General features: G+C 36.2%; 1 protein-coding gene across 6 annotated transcripts in view; it reads left to right on the top strand.

Annotated features, from left to right (window-relative positions):
- The window catches only part of GPHN (gephyrin), a 719,765-nt gene that overhangs the window by 277,653 nt on the left and 419,991 nt on the right, over window positions 1-22,121 (top strand). For all 6 annotated transcript variants that reach the window (XM_025392025.1, XM_025392028.1, XM_025392024.1 and 3 more), the window contains exon 3: window positions 21,133-21,190. In XM_025392025.1, coding sequence (XP_025247810.1) covers window positions 21,133-21,190 — 58 coding nt within the window. The remainder of the gene's footprint in view (window positions 1-21,132; window positions 21,191-22,121) is intronic.

Here is a 22,121-nt window from a genome sequence, read left to right on the forward strand (position 1 = left end):
AATATACATATAATAAATATGAATATTCATTGCAGGTGTACAGTCAATATTTAACAGCTATCATTTATTTATTTAATGCTTTTTTTCAACTTTACAAAGTGCTCTAACATATTTTTTTAATGTTTGTTGCTCACAGTAATCCTGTGAGGCGTATGATGATATTACCGTCGTTCCTCCATATCCACAGGTTTCTTATCTAAACTCGTGGTTGTGTAGGCAGGGGTGCAACTGTGCTTTGCATCCACAGATGTGAAATCCACAGATGCGGAGGGCCAACAGAACTTCCAGCATACTCTGCATTTTGTATCCATGGGGGTCCTGGAACCAATCCTCCATGGATATGGAGAGTCAACTGCATTTCCATTTTATAGGCAAGCAATATGGAGTTTAGATTAAAGAAATGATTTGCTCCAAGAGCACAGAAGTTTTTAAGTGATCAGTCCTGGACTTGAATCATTTGTTTTTGCTGTCTTTTGGATGGCAACATTAACTTTGTACCATATACCTAGTTCTTCATTAATAAAGAGATGGTTACAAAATTAAGGTATATATAATTGTCATAAGATCCTCAAATAAATAAATGAATACTTTTGGTTATTTTACATGTGCTGAGAATAGTAGTCACCTTTGATAATGAGAATGAAGTATAATCTAGGTTATGATGTTTATTTAAGTCTGAATCATGTAAAACAGAATAGGCATACTTCTAAACTAATTCTGTTAGACAGAAATAGAAATCCCCGACAATTAATGAAGTAGCACATAGTGGTGTTTGAATTACCTAAATTAGTTCTTACATATCCCACAGATACTTGAGTTCAGCTCATTAAATTTTCTATTATTTCATTAAAACCAATGCAGTTAGCAGTAATAGGGGAGTGAAAGGAGAAGGAAATTGTGTAGAGCAAGATATTTTATTTGAGAGTGGGTATGTATGAGGTGGAGGTGGGGAATCCAGGAAAGCCATGGAGTTATGAAAAAATTAAAACTCATTGGTGTATTTTATTTGAACTAAAATTGATAAAATCTCCAAGAACTAGAAGTATTTATTACATAAGAGCATCTTTTTCAAAAGTATATGTAAACCTTAATTGCTGTCAGAAAAATATGCACAATAGTGTGTATACTTGCATTAAAAAGGGATATATATATACATACATGCACACACACACACATACATACACAAATATAAATGGGAGATATAAGTGCAATTGCATTGATTGATTGATTGATTGAGACCAATTCTTACTCTGTTACCCAGGCTGGAGTGCTGTGGTGTGATCTTACCTCAGTACAGCCTCCACCTCCCAGGTTCAAGCGATTCTCCTGCCTCAGCCTCCCGAGTAGCTGGGATAACAGGCACATACTACCATGCCCAGCTAATTTTTGTATTTTTAGTAGAGACAGGGTTTCACCATGTTGGCCAGGCTGGTCTCGAACTCCTGGCCTCAGGTAATCTGCCCACCTTGGCCTCCCAGAGTGTTGGGATTACAGGCGTGAGCCACCATGCCTGGCTGCAATTGCTTTTATATGCATAGAGGGATACATAAAAATCTGGTATGGCAGGGTAGGGAGGAAAACTTTTTACTATATGCCCTTCCTTAACATTGTACTTATTTTTACCATATGAATGTGTTGTGGTCTTTCTGCTCCTTAACTCAGCTAGGTCTGAGTTCTTTTCTCACAACCAGGAAGAATTAGGCAGGCATGTGGACACTGGACAGTGAGTGGAGTAGAATTTATTAAGTGAAAGGAAAAATTCTCAGCCAACAGGGGATGTGGTGGGGAGGGGTGTTTTCCCCATCCAAAGATGGGAAAGTTCCCCATTTGGCTGGGTCCTGGGCCTTTTATGAACTTAGAGTGGGAAGTATGTGCTGATTGGTTTGTGATTATGCAAAAAAAGTTAAAGTGAAGACACTACTCAAAGGTGGGCACGACAGTGTAGAAAACCAATTAGGAAAGGGTAGGTACATGTTAAATAGGTGAAGGTGGGGATCAATCAGAGGAAAGGCTGCCAAACAGGAAGACAAGTTATCAATCAAGTCCAAAGATTTAACTTGTAGCTTGGCTTTCAGGCTTGAAACTATCTTTGGCTTGAAGGTAGGATTTCACAGGGAACCCACCCACTATCTGCCTAGGCATTTGGCTGCCTCCTATCACTCTCATTTTCCCCCTCTGAAAAGGTACATCTAACTGCCATTAGAATAGGAATGAAGATGATCTTAACTGCTTTCTGCTGACAGAGGGCACTGCTTTGGGAAAATAGCAGTCAAATCTCCCTCAAAGTCTTGTCTGAGGATCCCTAGTAAAAGGGAGCCATTGTTTGAAGCTCCAGTTGCATGACCATTTTGAGTTTGATGGCCTGAAGGCGAGAAGAGAGAAACCTGAAGGTTATTAGAAGATATGTATCAAAATGAAAAAGGGGGGTAAGGACAGCTTAGAAATCCTGAGGCTGCCACCATGCCAGGATAACTGGTGGCTATAGTTGTACCTGGTAAGGTCTGGGTGCATGGGGCTTGGCTTTAGTTAGCTACCTTGGTCTTATTTTCCCAAAGAAACCTCCAGGTTATGGGCACCCCGTTTATTTCTATCACGTGGCAGGATTTGCAGGATAATTGCCCAAAACTAGAATATTGATCCAGATTTTTACCTTACTCATCCCTGTTTCTTCTGAGCTGCAGCCAGAGACCACTGGTTGGTTCACAGGGTTAGTCTAAAATGTAGGCAAAAACTTAAAAACAAATAATGAGATTAGAATTTAATGGCAAGTGTATGATAAGTTTTGAAACATAAATTTTCTCTCTGCAGTCCTCATTTTTGTCAAAAACAAATCATGATAGGACTGAGTTGTTTGCAAAATGAACTTTAATCTTATACTTGGCTTCAATATTTGCATAAAGTACAGCAAGAATAATTATTTTTCACATAGGCTTTTAAAATTGAGTTTGATGGAACTCTGTTCCTCAAGGAATCTCATATAAGACTTTCTTAAAGCCGAGCCCAGTCATGGGTTTCTACCCTCAAATGCCTATGAGTTGAGTAAATTCCACTCTCGAGATCCCAAAATAACTTGGGGTTCCTGAGTCTATTAGAAAGTGACATTCTTTACTCACCATAGGTTAGGAACCCTGTACAGGGACTGTGTAGACAAGGTATGAGGTCAGTTTTCCCAAGGGGCTTTAACTGGCTCTGCAAGTCAAGCTTGATTCCATAAAGGAAAGCATAACCTTCTACTCAAAACCCTGGTAAAACAACCAGTTTCTCCAGTTATGTCCTGTTGCAAAAGAAAATGGATTGTTACTGCACTGATGCAAATAACAATATTACCATAAGTTAAAAATACTTACTGTTGTTGGTTTAAAGTCTTTTTTATCTGAGGTAAGAATAGCAACCCCTGCTCTTTTTTGTTTTCCATTTGCGTAGTGTTTCTCCAGCTCTTTACTTTAAGCCTGTTGGTGTAGCATGAAATGGGTCTCTTGAAGATAACAGAGGGATAAATCTGGTTTTATTATCCAACTTGCTACTCTGTTACTTTTAAGTGCAGCATTTAGACTGTTTATGTTCAAGGTTAATATTGATATATGAGGCTGCCTTGATCATATGGTGAAGTTGTTAGCTGGTTGTTTTGTAGTTTCCGTTGTGTGACTGCTTTATAGGGTCTCTGCACTGTATACGTAAGTGAAATATGTAATATCACTAATTAAAATCAAATGTTGAACATTGAAATTTAGAGAAACTTCTGAATTATAGTTTTTGCATATTTTAGAATAGATTTATTATTTTACATGTATACAATTACTAACATAATCTGTTTATTGCTTTCCCAGAGGTTTAATAGCACCACCAAATCTAAAGTAGTTTTCATGCATTATATCACATCATCCTCATTATGTTTTCTTTACAGCACTTACAACATTTGAAATTTTCTAACTTATTTGTTTACTACCCATTTCCCCCGGTAGAATGTAAGATCGACAAATACAATTACTATATTTGTTTTGTTCACTGCTTTCTTTTTTTTTCTTATATTATACTTTAAGTTCTAGGGTACATGTGCATAACGTGCAGGTTTGTTACATATGTATACTTGTGCCATGTTGGTGTGCTGCACCCATCAACTCGTCATTTACATCAGGTATAACTCCCAGTGCAATCCCTCCCCCCTCCCCCCTCCCCCCAACCCATGATAGGCCCCGGTGTGTGATGTTCCCCTTCCGGAGTCCAAGTGATCTCATTGTTCAGTTCCCACCTATGAGTGAGAACATGCGGTGTTTGGTTTTCTGTTCTTGTGATAGTTTGCTAAGAATGATGGTTTCCAGCTGCATCCATGTCCCTACAAAGGACACATACTCATCCTTTTTTATGGCTGCATAGTATTCCATGGTGCATATGTGCCACATTTTCTTAATCCAGTCTGTCACTGATGGACATTTGGGTTGATTCCAAGTCTTTGCTATTGTGAATAGTGCCGCAATAAACATACGTGTGCATGTGTCTTTATAGCAGCATGATTTATAATCCTTTGGGTATATACCCAGTAACGGGATGGCTGGGTCATATGGTACATCTAGTTCTAGATCCTTGAGGAATCGCCATACTGTTTTCCATAATGGTTGAACTAGTTTACAATCCCACCAACAGTGTAAAAGTGTTCCTATTTCTCCACATCCTCTCCAGCACCTGTTGTTTCCTGACTTTTTAATGATCGCCATTCTAACTGGTGTGAGACGGTATCTCATTGTGGTTTTGATTTGCATTTCTCTGATGGCCAGTGATGATGAGCATTTTTTCATGTGTCTGTTGGCTGTATGAATGTCTTCTTTTGAGAAATGTCTGTTCATATCCTTTGCCCACTTTTTGATGGGGTTGTTTTTTTTTTTTTCTTGTAAATTTGTTTGAGTTCTTTGTAGGTTCTGGATATTAGCCCTTTGTCAGATGAGTAGATTGCAAAAATTTTCTCCCATTCTGTAGGTTGCCTGTTCACTCTGCTGGTAGTTTCTTTTGCTGTGCAGAAGCTCTTTAGTTTAATGAGATCCCATTTGTCAATTTTGGCTTTTGCTGCCGTTGCTTTTGGTGTTTTAGACATGAAGTCTTTGCCCATGCCTATATCCTGAATGGTACTACCTAGTTTTTCTTCTAGGGTTTTTATGGTATTAGGTCTAACATTTAAGTCTCTAATCCATCTTGAATTAATTTTCGTATAAGGAGTAAGGAAAGGATCCAGTTTCAGCTTTCTACTTATGACTAGCCAATTTTCCCAGCACCATTTATTAAATAGGGAATCCTTTCCCCATTTCTTGCTTTTCTCAGGTTTGTCAAAGATCAGATGGCTGTAGATGTGTGGTATTATTTCTGAGGACTCTGTTCTGTTCCATTGGTCTATATCTCTGATTTGGTACCAGTACCATGCTGTTTTGGTTACTGTAGCCTTGTAGTATAGTTTGAAGTCAGGTAGCATGATGCCTCCAGCTTTGTTCTTTTGACTTAGGATTGTCTTGGCAGTGCGGGCTCTTTTTTGGTTCCATATGAACTTTAAAGCAGTTTTTTCCAATTCTGTGAAGAAACTCATTGGTAGCTTGATGGGGATGGCATTGAATCTATAAATAACCTTGGGCAGTATGGCCATTTTCGCGAGATTGATTCTTCCTATCCATGAGCATGGTATGTTCTTCCATTTGTTTGTGTCCTCTTTTATTTCACTGAGCAGTGGTTTGTAGTTCTCCTTGAAGAGGTCCTTTACATCCCTTGTCAGTTGGATTCCTAGGTATTTTATTCTCTTTGAAGCAATTGTGAATGGAAGTTCATTCATGATTTGGCTCCCTGTTTGTCTGTTACTGGTGTATAAGAATGCTTGTGATTTTTGCACATTAATTTTGTATCCTGAGACTTTGCTGAAGTTGCTTATCAGCTTAAGGAGATTTTGGGCTGAGACAATGGGGTTTTCTAAATATACAATCATGTCATCTGCAAAGAGGGACAATTTGACGTCTTCTTTTCCTAACTGAATACCCTTGATTTCTTTCTCTTGCCTGATTGCCCTAGCCAGAACTTCCAACACTATGTTGAATAGGAGTGGTGAGAGAGGGCATCCCTGTCTTGTGCCAGTTTTCAAAGGGAATTTTTCCAGTTTTTGCCCATTCAGTATGATATTGGCTGTGGGTTTGTCATAAATAGCTCTTATTATTTTGAGGTACGTTCCATCAATACTGCATTTATTGAGCGTTTTTAGCATGAATAAATATCACATAAATAGATAATCATGTGGTTCTTGTCTTTGGTTCTGTTTATATGCTGGATTATGTTTATTGATTTGCGAATGTTGAACCAGCCTTGCATCCCAGGGATGAAGCCCACTTGATCATGGTGGATAAGCTTTTTGATGTGCTGCTGAATCCGGTTTGCCAGTATTTTATTGAGGATTTTTGCATCGATGTTCATCAGGAATATTGGTGTAAAATTCTCTTTTTTTGTAGTGTCTCTGCCAGGTTTTGGTATCAGGATGATGTTCGCCTCATAAAATGAGTTAGGGAGGATTCCCTCTTTTTCTGTTGATTGGAATAGTTTCAGAAGGAATGGTACCAGCTCCTCCTTGTACCTCTGGTAAAATTCAGCTGTGAATCCATCTGGTCCTGGACTTTTTTTGGTTGGTAGGCTATTAATTATTGCCTCAACTTCAGAGCCTGCTATTGGTCTATTCAGGGATTCAACTTCTTCCTGGTTTAGTCTTGGGAGAGTGTAAGTGTCCAGGAAATTATCCATTTCTTCTAGATTTTCTAGTTTATTTGCGTAGAGGTGTTTATAGTATTCTCTGATGGTAGTTTGTATTTCTGTGGGGTCGGTGGTGATATCCCCTTTATCATTTTTTATTGCGTCTGTTTGATTCTTCTCTCTTTTCTTCTTTATTAGTCTCGCTAGCGGTCTGTCAATTTTGTTGATCTTTTCAAAAAACCAATTCCTGGATTGATTGATTTTTTGGAGGGTTTTTTGTGTCTCTATCTCCTTCAGTTCTGCTCTGATCTTAGTTATTTCTTGCCTTCTGCTAGCTTTCGAATGTGTTTGCTCTTGCTTCTCTAGTTCTTTTAATTGTGAATTAGAGTGTCAATTTTAGATCTTTCCTGCTTTCTCTTGTGGGCATTTAGTGCTATAAATTTCCCTCTACACACTGCTTTAAATGTGTCCCAGAGATTCTGGTATGTTGTATCTTTGTTCTCATTGGTTTCAAAGCACATCTTTATTTCTGGCTTCATTTCGTTATGTACCCAGTAGTCATTCTCATTGGTTTGAAAGAACATCTTTATTTCTGGCTTCATTTCGTTATGTACCCAGTAGTCATTCAGGAGCAGGTCGTTCAGTTTCCATGTAGTTGAGCAGTTTTCATTGAGTTTCTTAGTCCTGAGTTCTAGTTTGATTGCACTGTGGTCTGAGAGACAGTTTGTTATAATTTCTGTTCTTGTACATTTGCTGAGGAGTGCTTTACTTCCAATTATGTGGTCAATTTTGGAGTAAGTGCGATGTGGTGCTGAGAAGAATGTATATTCTGTTGATTTGGGGTGGAGAGTTCTATAGATGTCTATTAGGTCTGCTTGCTGCAGAGATGAGTTCAATTCCTGGATATCCTTGTTACCAGCCATTGCAAAAACATGCCAAAATGTAAAGACCATTGAGGCTAGGAAGAAACTGCATCAACTAACGAGCAAAATAACCAGTTAATATCATAATGGCAGAATCAAGTTCACACATAACAATATTAACCTTAAATGTAAATGGACTAAATGCTCCAATTAAAAGACACAGACTGGCAAACTGGATAAAGAGTCAAGACCCATCAGTCTGCTGTATTCAGGAGACCCATCTCACATGCAGAGACATACATAGGCTCAAAATAAAGGGATGGAGGAAGATTTATCAAGCAAATGGAGAACAAAAAAAAGCAGGGGTTGCAATACTAGTCTCTGATAAAACAGACTTTAAACCATCAAAGATCAAAAGAGACAAAGAAGGCCATTACATAATGGTAAAGGGATCAATTCAACAGGAAGAGCTAACTATCCTAAATATATATGCACCCAATACAGGAGCACCCAGATTCATAAGGCAAGTCCTTAGAGACTTACAAAGAGACTTAGACTCCCATGCATTAATAATGGGAGACTTCAACACTCCACTGTCAACATTAGACAGATCAACGAGAGAGAAAGTTAAAACTATAGTTTTAGATACTTACTAGTTACTCATTGCATTAAGATATGTCAAATGAAACACTAGACTCAGAAAAACACAGTAAATGAACAGACAGTTCATTAGAAAAGAGCCACATTGAAATGCCCACAGAAAAATGAAAGGTAAAACCAAAGGAACCTAACATACGTATGGCACATGGTAAAAATGACTGACATTTGTGCAATATTCCCAAAAGGAGTATGGATAGACAGACTGATATAGAAACAATATTTGAAAAAATACTGATTGAGAATTTTGTAAAATTGAAGACATCAAAGCAAAAATTTAGGAAACAAGATAAATTTTATATGCACATGTGTTTGTATATGTATATATACACACACTTATATGCAAACACACACAAAGCAAGGCATACTATAATCAAGCTGCTGCAAAACAAAGAAAAAATTTCATTAATCTTGCCACTGCTTCCAGTCTTTTTAGAGCAGAGATTTTAGCAACTATAGTTTTCTTTCCTAAGTCCATTATCTCCCTCCCCCCCCCAAAAAAAACAACTTAGCATCCCTGTTGATAGCTTTCAATATAGTTAGCTTCTCAACTTCCTTGGTCCTAATCCTCTCCTCAAATTCCACCTTTGTCTTTATAAGTACAGTGACTTCATATAAGCTTTTAATTTTTCAAACTATGTTTTCAAAAGAAAATTAATATGAAAGAAAAGATTTATTTATAATCTTTCAAGATGCCTATTACGCATTTCTACTCATCTTATTCACTCTCTGTAGTAAGTGTGTAAGGCTATAAATACTTGAATCTATAATTCTCTTAGTTAGTCGTCTCAGACTTCTAATGGGAAGAGGCTCCCTAGGACTTCTAAGGAAGGACAATGGGCTGTCTTTCCCCTGAATTTCTTTAATTTTTAAATTGCTAGTCACTATCCCTTTATATATTTCCCTGGTACTTTTTCAATTTCTAATCCAGGCTGCCAAGGAGTACTAGAGAGATTATCATCCTTTCTATTTGTTCTATTGCAGACTCACTTTTTGCAAAAAAAAAAAAAAGAAAGAAAAAAAAAGAAAAGAGGGAAAATAAAGTGAAAATAGTGAAAAATTCTGGGATTGAGCCTAGAGAAGTAGAAAGTGTTTTATCAGTAACTTCTGTCTTCTTAGTAAGACAGAGGGCAAATTTATCTGATATAGGTATGTGTTATAAGCTTGGGGGGAATATGGAAATTTGGAATTGCTATCAGAATACATAGAGTAATTGCTTTCAGAATAAACAGAATAGTTGCTACTCATGCCAGAAGATGTGTGAGCCAACTTCAGAGATAATCAGAAGAGTTGTCAATTATCAATCATGTTCAAGCCACAGTTAAATAGCATACATTTATAATAAATTATATCACTGATTCTCAGCAACATATAACAATGTTTGTATGTAGTGGGTGCTCAAAGGATTATTAAATAATTGCAATTGTCAGTAGTGTGTGTGGGACTGACTAAACAGACTAAAGAAGAGAATACTTGCACATATCAGGAAAAGATCTAATAGTCATAATGAATAGTGTTTTACAAATTGCCAAAAAAGTTTTAAAAATATAAATAAGAGTACACAAATGAAAACTATTCATAAATATGTGAATCTATTTGAGGAATTTGGAGTTAATCAGAGGAAAACTACAAAAATATACAAAGATTTAGAAAATCAAATTTATGAGAAAGATTTAAGTAACTGGGAATTTTTAAGTTACTAAAGATAAAACTGAGTAATGATCTAACCAACTAGTATACAGAGTTGGTATATATGGAGAGGAGTGTGGCCATCTGTTTGGTATATACATGCAAGACAGAGCAAAATAACATCAATATAAATTGCAAAATGAGGGATTTTAAAAATTATATCCTAATGGAAAAAAAGTGTATAGCATGAGAAATTAGAATAGATTACCAGAAAATTATAGAGAAGATAATCTCTCTTCTAAGTTACTGAAAACTAAAATTGATTTTTAAAAAGTTTATTTTGTACCTACTTTATTCTAAACACTAAGCCAAGTTTTGGAACACAGAAATGAGTAGCTGACACTATTCCTGACTTTTCAATATTCTGTAGGAAAAGAGCTATATGAGCAGTGAGTTTGAAAGCGGGACTTTTTATAATGATAAAAGGATCAATCCATTAGGGATACATGACAATTATAAACATACATGTACCCAAAAACAGAGTTTCAAAATATATTAAGCAAAACCTGGCAGAATTAAAGGGACAAAGAGACAATTGAACAATAATAGTTGGGGGCTTCAGTACCCCACTTTCAATAATGGATAGAACAACTTTGCAGAAGAACAAGACATTATAGTCCAGAGTTATACAGTACAACCATAGAAATAGGTACACAATAAAGGCAGAATATATGAGTTTATTTCTAAGCATTCATGGGTGAAGGATTCATTAAGGGAACAGAAGATGAACGTCTGAAACAACTCCTCAAGGTAATTGATTAGTCATCTAGATTTTAAAAGATATATAATATACAAGTATATATATGTATATATATTTGCTAGGATCATTAAAGAAGAGCACTTTAGACAGTGTGTAGAAAAATGTGGATATGTGTAAAAGTTTGCATCTTTGGTCAGCTATTTGTGACTTTGATTTGTTGAAACTTTAGTAAGTATACTGAAGTGGAATAAGGGACGATTGTAATACTGGGACATGAGGCTGAAGAGGTGTGATTCTCTCTCAAGACAGTGAAGCATATAGATAATGCTAGAGTACTTACAATAATTACCAATCATCTATGAAATATAGCAAATGTTAATTCTAATTATTCTTTCACTTCTTAAAGTGTATGTTAGTCAGGATTTCATCTGGTATAGTTTTTAAAAATATTTTTAAATATTTGATCCTATGTAGCGTTTTTAAAAATTGTTATCTTTTTTAACTTTTATTTTATGTTCAAGGGTACATGTGCATGTTTGTTGTATAGGTAAACTCATGTCATTGGGGTTTGTTGTACAGATTATGTTGTCACCCAGGAATTAAGCCTAGTACCCATTTGTTATTTTTCCTGATCCTCTCCCTTCTCCCGCACTCCACCCTCCACTAGACCCCGGTGTGTGTTGTTCCCCTCTATGTGTTCATGTGTTCTCATCATTTAGCTCCTGCTTATAAATTAGAACATGTGGTATTTGGTTTTCTGTTCTTGCATTAGTTCACTTAGGATAGTGGCCTCCAGCTCCATCCAAGTCCCTGCAAAGGACGTTATCTTGTTCTTTTTTGTGGCTGCATAGTATTTCATGGTGTATATGTATATCCACATTTTCTTTAGTCTACCATTGATGAGCATTTAGGTTGATTCTGTGTCTTTGCTATTGTGGATAGTGCTGTGATGAACATATACATTGCATGTGTCTTTATGATATAACGATTTATATTTCTTTGGGTATATAGCCAGTAGTGGGATTGCTAGATCAAATGAGAGTTCTGTTTCAACTCTTCGAGGAATTGCCACGCTGCTTTCCGCAATGCTTGAATTAGTTTATACTCCCACCAACAGTGTATCAGTGTTTCTTTTTCTCTGAAACCTCACTAGCATCTGTTATTTTTTGATCGAGAACATCCTGGCTAACATGGTGAAACCTCGTCTCTACAAAAAATAAAAAAATTAGCCGGGCGTGCTGGCGGGCGTCTGTATTCCCAGATACTCGGGATGCTGAGGCAGGAGAATGGCGTGAACCCGGGAGGTGGAGCTTGCAGTGAGCCGAGATTGCACCACTGCACTCAGGTCTGGGTGACAAAGCGAGATTCCGTCTCAAAAATATAAATAAATAAAAATAAATTTAAAATAAATAAATAAGTAACTCAGTCAAAAAGTACTGTGAGAAAGAAATAATTGCTGAATTATTAAAATAAATCAGTAACAGACATATCATTGAATTAGATATTCTCCATTTCTTGATTTTATAACTTTATTATTTGTTTTCTTAATATTGCATATTTTAAAATAAACCAGTGATAAACCATATTGCTAGGATATATAATTTCTTATAACAATGTTAGATTTTAAAAATTAGAACTAGAAGCTAGGGCTTTATGTTCTACCACAGGACTTTAAGCATAGAAAGCACTACAAATAATCATTTATAGAATTAATTGATTTTACATTTATGTTAAGAAAGGCTAGTTGTTTTGGCTTTATATTTAATAGAAACATGTTAATGAGGTTGAAATCCTTGGCATCATTCAGACAACAGGATCTTCCTGGGGGAAAAAATAAGATAATGTTAGTTAATCTTAGTTAAAATGATTTCTGGCAGGAATTAAGCCAAATACAGTGATATTTTTAGAACATTCTGTTCTAAGCAAGACTAATTCATTAAACTTTAATGTGTAAATCAATATTTTGGCTTCTTATGGAAATCACTAAACACATGCTTGCTTCTTCAGTCAAAGTGAAAGCTTTAAGAGTAAAACATTGCCCAAAAAAAGACATCTATGAATTATTTTATAAAAGAAATCAATGTATATCATGTGGTATATGACAAAAATTTAGGATGAAGATTATTAAACATGCTGCTTCTTTTAGGCAAAGGATTTGCTGAGATCTTGGTGAAAATTCTCATGTTTAACTCCTTTGGCATGATTCATTAATACACCAAACATTTGTTAATTTGCCAAGCTTTGAGTACTTACTATGTGCCAGAAATGCAAAGGTAACTAAAATATTATATGTACCTTTATAATCTAATGGAGGATGTAGATCTCTAAGGAAATATTACAATAATCGGACAAACACTGTAATTTAGATATGAGTGAGGCACTATTCAATCAGCAGAGAAAGTGCTTATCTCTGCTTCTAGAGCTCAGATAAGTCTTCTGAAAGTTTTATTGAATCCTAAAAGATGGTTAGGAGTTTGTGGGCTGGAGAAGAACATTCAGGACAAGGGTAATATGAAGACATATGTTTAAGAAATGGATACATTTATGAAACTACTAATTGATCATTGCTAGAACATAGAAGGACTGTGAAATAATGAGACAAGAGATAGAACCAGGAATGAGGTTTATGAGGGAAATTTAACTTGTTAAGGTATTATGCATTACTTAAAGGTGTGGCATGTTGAAAAGTTATATTTTGGCCAGGCGCGGTGGCTCAAGCCTGTAATCCCAGCACTTTGGGAGGCCGAGACGGGCGGATCATGAGGTCAGGAGATCGAGACCATCCTGGCTAACACGGTGAAACCCCGTCTCTACTAAAAAAATACAAAAAAACTAGCTGGGCGAGGTGGCGGTGCCTGTAGTCCCAGCTACTCGGGAGGCTGAGGCAGGAGAATGGCGTGAACCCGGGAGGCGGAGCTTGCAGTGAGCTGAGATCTGGCCACTGCACTCCAGCCTGGGCGACAGAGCGAGACTCCGTCTCAAAAAAAAAAAAAAAAAAAAAGAAAAGTTATATTTTAGAAGGATTAGACTTGAACATCTGTGATGAGGATATTATTAAAATGTGTTTCCAGATAAGTGACTTAGTCACTAATTGCTGTAGGAACTGAGAAAAAAGAATGCATCCAATATTTCCATATTTTTGACATGATTAATTATTTACCATAAAAAATTGGGGTAAACTAGAGGAAAAGCAGATTTCAATGGGGGCAGAAAATGAAAATATTTCTGAGCTACCCTGAATTACCTTTAAATATTACTTTTTTTTTTTTTTTTTTTGAGACAGAGTCTTGCTTTGTCACCAGGCTGGAGGGCAGTGGCGCAATTTCAACTCACTACAACCTCCGCCGCCTGGGTTCAAGCGATTCCCCTGCTTCAGCTTCCCAAGTAGCTGGGATTACAGGCACACGTCACTATATCTGGCTAATTTTTTTGTATTTTAGTAGAGACAGGGTTTCACCATGTTGGCCAAGATGGTCTCTGTCTCCTGACCTTGTGATCCGCCCGCCTTGGCCTCCCAAAATTCTGGGATTACAGGCATGAGCCACCGTGCCTAACCAACATTACTATTCTTAAATGAACATGGACCAAGCATTTTTTCTGGAATAGTTTCTTAATGGCAGTAATCACTATCTACATATTTATTAATTTTGATTATAATGACATGTCATTCAGAAAAGTAGTAAAATTGAAAATATATTAAAGGAACTTATATTAAGGTAAGAAATGTATTATGACATTTAATAGAGTAAGTTAGGAGAGCCACATGTATTCATGTTTCATTTTGCAATTGCTGATAATACACAAAAGAAGGCATAGAACATTCTACAGGATAAATGGTAACATTAGCCCACACACACACACACACACACACACATATAAAACCTCTCAATACATTTAAAAAGATTGAAATCTTACAGAGTATGGTCTCTGACCACAAAAGAATAAATCTAAAACTCAACCAAAACCAAAAAAAAGAATTAGAAGTTAGAAAATTTACAATATGGAGAAATTAAACTCTTAAATAACCAGTGGTTTAAAGAAGAAATCACAAGTATAATTCAAAAATACCTTGAGGCAAATGAAAACAAAAACACAACATGTGAGAACTTATGGAATGTGGTGAAAGCAGTGCTCAGGGGGAAATTGCATTAAAAAGGTAGAAGCATCTTAAATTACCTTAACCTTATACCTTGATGAACTAGAAAAAGAAGAGAAAATAAACCCAAACTAGCAGATGGAGCTATGTAGGAGCAGGGATGTTGTATGATATTGAAGTTAAGTTGGTATCAATTCAAACTAGATTGTTATAAATTCAGAATGTTAAATATATTTCTTCCCCATGATAATCACAAAGAAAATATCTAAAACATATAGACAAAAGGAAATTAAAAGGGAGTCAAAATGATTCACTAGAAGAAAACATAAAAGAAAATAGCTAAACACATTAGAAGGCCGTAAGGAAACAAAAGAAGGCAATAAAGATTAGAGTTGAAATAATCAAAAAACAACAAGGAGTAACAGAAATCAAAACTTATTTCTTTGAAAAGATCACCAGCCAGGCACTGTGGCTCATGCCTGTAACCCCAGCACTTTGGGAGGCCAAGGTTGGTGGATCACCTGAGGTCAGGAGTTCGAGACCAACCTGGACAACATGGTGAAACCCCATCTCCACTAAAACTGCAAAAATTAGCCAGGCATGGTGGCAGGCACCTGTAATCCCAGCTACTTGGGAGGCTGAGGTAGGAGAATCACTTGAACCTAGGAGGTGGTGGTTACAGTGCTGAGATCATACCACTACACTCCACCCTGGGCAACAGAGCGAGACTCCTCTCAGAAAAAGAAAAGAAAAGAAAAGAAAAGAAAAGAAAAGATCGTCAAAATTGACAAACTGTTAGCCAGGTTGACTTAGGGAAAAATTGAGAAGATCAAACACTAAAATCAGAAATTAAAGTGGGAACATTACTACTGACCTTACAGAAATAAAAAGGATTATAAGAGAATACTATGTACAATTGTATGCCAACAAATTAGATAATTTAGATGAAATGGACAAATTCTTAGAAACCAATGAATTACCCAAAAGAATTAACACCAGTCTGTCCTAAACTCTTCTGAAACATATAAGAGGAGAGAATGCTTTCTTATTCTGTGAGGCCAGCATTACTTTGCTACCAAAGCCAGATTAACACATCACAAGAAAGGAAAATTACATATCAGTATCCCTTGTGAATATAGATGCGAAAACACTAGCAAACGGAATGCAACAGCATATTAAAAGGATTATATACTATGACCAATTAGGAATATACCAGGAATGCAAGAGTGGTTCAACATAAGAAAATCAATTACTGTAATATACTATGTTAATAGAATGAATGAAAACAAAAAACATGATCATCTTATTTGACAAACAAAAAACTTAACAAAAATCCAACAACACACTTCTATGGTAAAAACATGTAGAACACCAAGAAAAGAAGGGAATTTCCTTAACATGATAAGTAGGCATCTATGAAAAGCCCACAGCTAACATCATTATACTCAGTGATGAGAAAAAGGTTTTCTCCTTATATCAGGAACAAGGCAGATATTCTTGTTTTCACTATTGTGTTCACCATTGTACTGCAGGTTCTAGTCAGAACAGGCAGACAAAGAAAAAAAGGCATCTACATTGGAAAGGAAGAAGTAAAACTATGTCTGTTCACAGATAACATGCTGCTACATATAAAACGTTTTTTATCACAAGAAAGCTACTAGAGCCAATAAATGAGTTCAGCAAAGTTGCAGGATACAAGCTGAGTACACAAAAATCATTTGTGTTTCTATATACCAGCAATAAATCCAAACTGGAAATAAAAACTATTCCATTTAAAATAGCATCTGAAAATCCCTTGAAATAAATTTAACCAAGGAGGTGAAAGACATTGAAAATTACAAAATATTGCTGAAGGAAATTAAAGAAGACCTAAATAAGTGGAAAAGTATCTCATGTTTATGGAATGAAAGAGTTGATTTTTTTTGTTTGTTTTTTGAGATGGAGTCTCGCTCTGTTGCCCAGGCTAGAGTGCAGTGGCGCCATCTTGGCTCACTGCAAACTCTGCCTCCGGGGTTCACGCCATTCTCCTGCCTCAGCCTCCCGAGTAGCTGGGACTACAGGCGCCCGCCACCACACCCAGCTAATTTTTTGTATTTTTAGTAGAGACACAGTTTTCACCCTGTTAGCCAGGATGGTCTCTATCTCCTGTCCTTGTGATCTGTCCGCCTCGACCTCCCAAAGTGCTGGGATTATAGGCATGAGCCACCATGCCTGACCAAGTTAATATTTTTAAAATGTCTACTACCCAAAGTTATGTACAGACTCAATATAGTTCCTATCAATATTCTAGTAGTCATTTTTTTTTCAGAAATGGAAAAGCCAAACCTAAAATTTCTATGAGGTCCCTAAAATTTCAAGGTGTCCCAAGTAGTCAAGACAGTTTTGAAAAAGGACGATATTGGCACACTCACACTTCCCATATTCAAAGCTTAGACTAATCAAGACAGCCTGGTATTGACATAAAGACCTATAGACCAATGGAATACAACTGAAGATATAGAAATGAACCCATGCATCTGTGGCCAATTGAATTTTGACAAGGGTGCCAAGTCAAAGCTGTGACCATAGCTTTGAGAAAGGAAATTTCCTCGACAACCAAATTTTAACATGGAAAATAAATAACTTGAAACCATACCTCACACCATATAGAAAAATTAACTCTAAATGGATTAATGACCTAAATACAAGAGCTAAAACCATAAAACTCTTTGAAGAAAACAGGGATAAATCTTTATTGCCTTGGGTTTGGCGGTGGATTTGTATATATGACACCAATAACATGAGCAACAAAAGAAAAAAGTAGATGAAGTAGACTTCGTCAGAATTTAAGTTTTGTGCATCAAACAACATTATCAAGAAAGTGAAAAGACAACCTATAGAATGGGAGAAATATTTTAAAACCATATATCTGATAAGGGTTTAAAATTCAGAATATGTAAAGAACTTGAACAACTCAACAACTACAAAAAAACAAATTTTAAATGGGTAGAGGACTTGTTATCCAAAGATAACACAAATGGCCAGTAAAAGATAAAAAGATCCTCAGCATCACTAGTCATTAGAGAAATGCAAATTCAAGCCACAATGAGAGGCTACTTCACACCCACTAGGATGGCCATTAAAAAATAATGACTATAACAACTTTGACAAGGATGTGGAAATTGGACCCTCATGTATTGCTCATAGGAATATATAATACAGCCACTGTGAAAAACAACTTGGTGGTTTCTCAGAAAGCTAGACATAGAATGACAAAGCAACTCTACCTCCTAGGTATATTCCCCAAAAACTTAAAAAGAGGGACTCAAACAGACACTTATATGCCCGTATTCATCATAACATCATTCACAATAGCCAAAAGATGGAAACAATCCAAGCATCCATTAACAGCTGAATGGATAAATAAAATGTAGTGTGCATATGTAATGAAGTATTATTCAGCCATAAAAGGGAATAAAGTTCTGCTACATGTTACAACATGAAAGAATTTTGAAAACATTATGCTTAATGATATAAGCCAGACACAATAGGACAAATGTTGTATGATTCTACTTACGTCACGTGTCTAGAACAGGCAAATTCGCAGAAACAGAAAGTAGATTAGAGGTTACCAGGAGCTGGGGTGAGAGGTAAATGTAGAATTACTGCTTAATGTTTACAGTTTCTGTTTTGAGTGATGCAAACGTTTTGGAAATAGTAATGATATACAATACTGTGAATGTATTTAATGCCACTGAATTGCACACTTTAAAATGGTCAAAATGCAGCTGGACGTGATGGCTTCTGCCTGTAATCCCAGCACTTTGGGAGGCCAAGGCAGGTGGGTCACAAGGTCAGGAGATGAGACCATCTTGATCAACATGGTGAAACCTCGTCTCTACTAAAAATATAAAAATTAGTCAGGTGTGGTGGCATGTGCCTGTAGTCCCAACTACTCAGGAGACTGAGGCAGGAGAATCGCTTGAACCCAGGAGGCGGAGGTTTCAGTGAGCTGAGATCGCACCACCGCACTCCACCCTGGGCAGCAGAGCAAGACTCTGTCTCAAAAAAAAAATATATATATATATATATATATATATATGTATATATATATTTTTATGTGTAGTATTTCAACTATTACTACCACTATCACTGCCAATGTAATACTATTTTTATATATTGACTAGAGTAAAATAGAACTATATTTTACGCCAGAGTGAATTCTTTCTTCAACAATGAGAAGGACACTGTAATATAATAGAAAGAACATAAAATTTGGAGTGAGTTATTATCTAGGCCTCAGTGCAGTACCTGTGCAATACTGATAGCATATTAAACTATCTGTGTTTAATGAAGTCATGAAAATAGAAATGTCATTTTCAGAAATCAGTTCAAAGGTAAAAACTACTAGTTGGTAAAGTTTTCCTTATTTTGGTTATAGTCAGGTAATGGAAAGAAATGATGGGCTGAAGTAGGTTTATTAGTGAACAGGTATTTTTAATAATGTATATGTCTCACTTGTTTCTATTAGTTTTTTTCTAGATTGTTTCTATATTCTGGGATTTTTTCTCGTTTTTACCTCAGCTTTCATCTTCTTTCTCATTTCTATGTTCAGCATAATATGGAATTCCTCCAAGTTTCCTCCATTATTTAGCCACTTGATCATATAGCTATCTTACTATGATCTTGTTTGTTACATTACTGGTATACCTCATATGAAGTGAATTAAGTTAAAATTCATTTGTGTTTCCACCATTTAATCATGGTATTTTAAGTGTAAGAAATAATTCTCAAATCAAGATTTGGATACGCACTTTGGGAGGCTGAGGCGGTGGCATCACGAGGTCAGGAGATCAAGACCATCCTGGCCAACATGGTGAAACCCTGTCTCTACTAAAAATACAAAAATTAGCTGGCGTGGTGGCGCGTGCCTGTAATCCCGGCTACTCGGGAGGCTGAGGCAGGAGAATCACTTGAACCTGGGAGGCGGGGTTGCAGTGAGCCGAGATCACGCCACTGCACTCCAGCCTGGTGACATAGTGAGACTCTGTCTCAAAAAAAAAAAAAAAAAGATTTGAACACTAGTTTCTTTAGTAAGAATAAGTGGTAATAAATATTAAAGAGTTTTAATGCATATTTAATACAAATCATTTGGTTGGATTTTTTTTTTAATGGAAACCAAAATGGTATTTATTATTTTACATTTGGGAGAGGAGATATCCTAAAGGGTCCGTAATACATAAGTCTCTTACGTATGATACTCCTTTTTTTGTTACTGAGGTGCTTACAAGCTTAGATAAGTAATCAGAAGGTTCCTTGGTAAGCACTGAATTAGAACAAAGGCAGTTAGGTAATTTGGAGTGTATTAGCCTAGAGTACCTGATAGAGATGTAATGGGGGCCACAACCCTGTATGTAATTTTAAAGTTTCTAAGTAGCCACATTTTAAAAAGTGAAAAGAAACAGATGAAATTAACTTTAATAATATATTTAACCCAATATGTCTAAAATGTTATTTTAACATGTAGTCAATATATTAAAATTATTCTGTTTTTCATACTAAGTATTCAAAATCTGGTGTATATTTTACACTTTTGTACATCTCAACTCATTCATTTGCTAGTTCCTTCAGTTGCTTAAGAAAAATTACTGAATGTTCCTGTCTCAATTTCCCCATTTTTATAATAGAGAGAATTGCAAGGATTAAATTAGATAATATATGATACATACCTAGCACATGATCTTATATGAAGCTTGGTTGCTTTCTAAAAAATATTTCAAACAGGTGAATATGACATATAATGGCATCACTGTCTTTAAGGATTAAATTATCTGTAACTCCCAAATTTTCATCTCTTCCCCTTGGACAGTGCTGGGCACACACATCTCTCTGACTCCCGGTTCAAATTACTTGAAAAAAGGAGCAAAATCAATGTTCGTTCACCAGTTGTAGCACATGTACCACACTAATGCAAGATGTTAATAACAAGGGAAACAAAGTCATGGAGAAGGGAGGGCGGGAATATGTGAATGCTCTTCTGCTCTATTTTTCTGTAAACCTAAAGCTACTATAAAAAGTAAAAAGCTATGATTTCTTTCTTAAAAAAGTCAAACATGTTTGCTGTCAGTTCCTGATGCATGTTAGCTGTGACAGAATACAGCAGTAAAAGTGACAGTTTCAGCATTATTAAAGTCATCAATAAGAGGAGTTTAGTTATGGGTAAAAATCAACAATATTTTCTCTTTTGGTAGTCATTCATTATCTACCTTTTTTAAACTAATACATGGAAAATGTATGCACAAAATGTTTGTTTTTCCTCCATGGTTGTTGGGGTGAATACTGAGAGTTATTGGTAGCATTCTGATGGTAATGGCAGAAATCTTTTATACTTTTAAAGCACTATTGCTGGTTTTGAGAATATTTTCTTCTTCTAATTTCAGGTTGGGTGGGACTATATCAGCCTACAAGATAGTACCAGACGAAATAGAAGAAATCAAGGTATAGTATGGCGTTTTTCACCTCTACAAAGACTTAGCATCTTGATGAGGGGTGGGGAAGAATTGCTTTTTCTTTATGCCATTGATCTTTGGCTATGTTAGAATATTATTTAATTCTAAGTTATCGTTGTTGAATTAAAAATTTATATGTATCAGATAATCACCATCAGACTTATCTGCTATTTGCAATGAATTTCTGACTAAAATATTAGGAGAATCAAAAAGGAACCCTTTCCTGTGCAGTTCATTAAAAATCTACGTATGAAAACACTGTATATAAGCATTGGTGTGCATAATGGGTTATCTTTTTATCTTGTTGCAATTTCTTTTCCCTATAAGCCTTCACCACTTTTAAATAATATCTGTCTTTTAGTACATATTTTTCTGGGTTTCTTTGAAAACACAGTATGCCAATTTCAATTGAAAATTTACATTACAGTAATGAAAAATTGACTTACTCTTTAAAAATTAGAGCATTATGACATTCTTCTGTCTCTAACATTTTACTAAGTCTTATGGAATATTAATCTCCTAACATAATGTATTGTTTTTTTCAAAAGCAAGATTGAATAATTGGATAGTAATAATGAAGGATAAACAATACTGGTTAAATGTTAACAATGGGCCGGGCGCGGTGGCTCAAGCCTGTAATCCCAGCACTTTGGGAGGCCGAGACAGGCGGATCACGAGGTCAGGAGATCGAGACCATCCTGGCTGACACGGTGAAACCCCGTCTCTACTAAAAAATACAAAAAACTAGCCGGGCGAGGTGGCGGGCGCCTGTAGTCCCAGCTACTCGGGAGGCTGAGGCAGGAGAATGGCTTGAACCCGGGAGGCGGAGCTTGCAGTGAGCTGAGATCTGGCCACTGCACTCCAGCCTGGGTCACAGAGCGAGACTCTGTCTCAAAAAAAAAAAAAAAAAAAAAAGGAAG

This window comes from Theropithecus gelada, chromosome 7b (assembly GCF_003255815.1).
Source record: "Theropithecus gelada isolate Dixy chromosome 7b, Tgel_1.0, whole genome shotgun sequence".
Classification (NCBI taxonomy): Eukaryota; Metazoa; Chordata; class Mammalia; order Primates; family Cercopithecidae; genus Theropithecus; species Theropithecus gelada.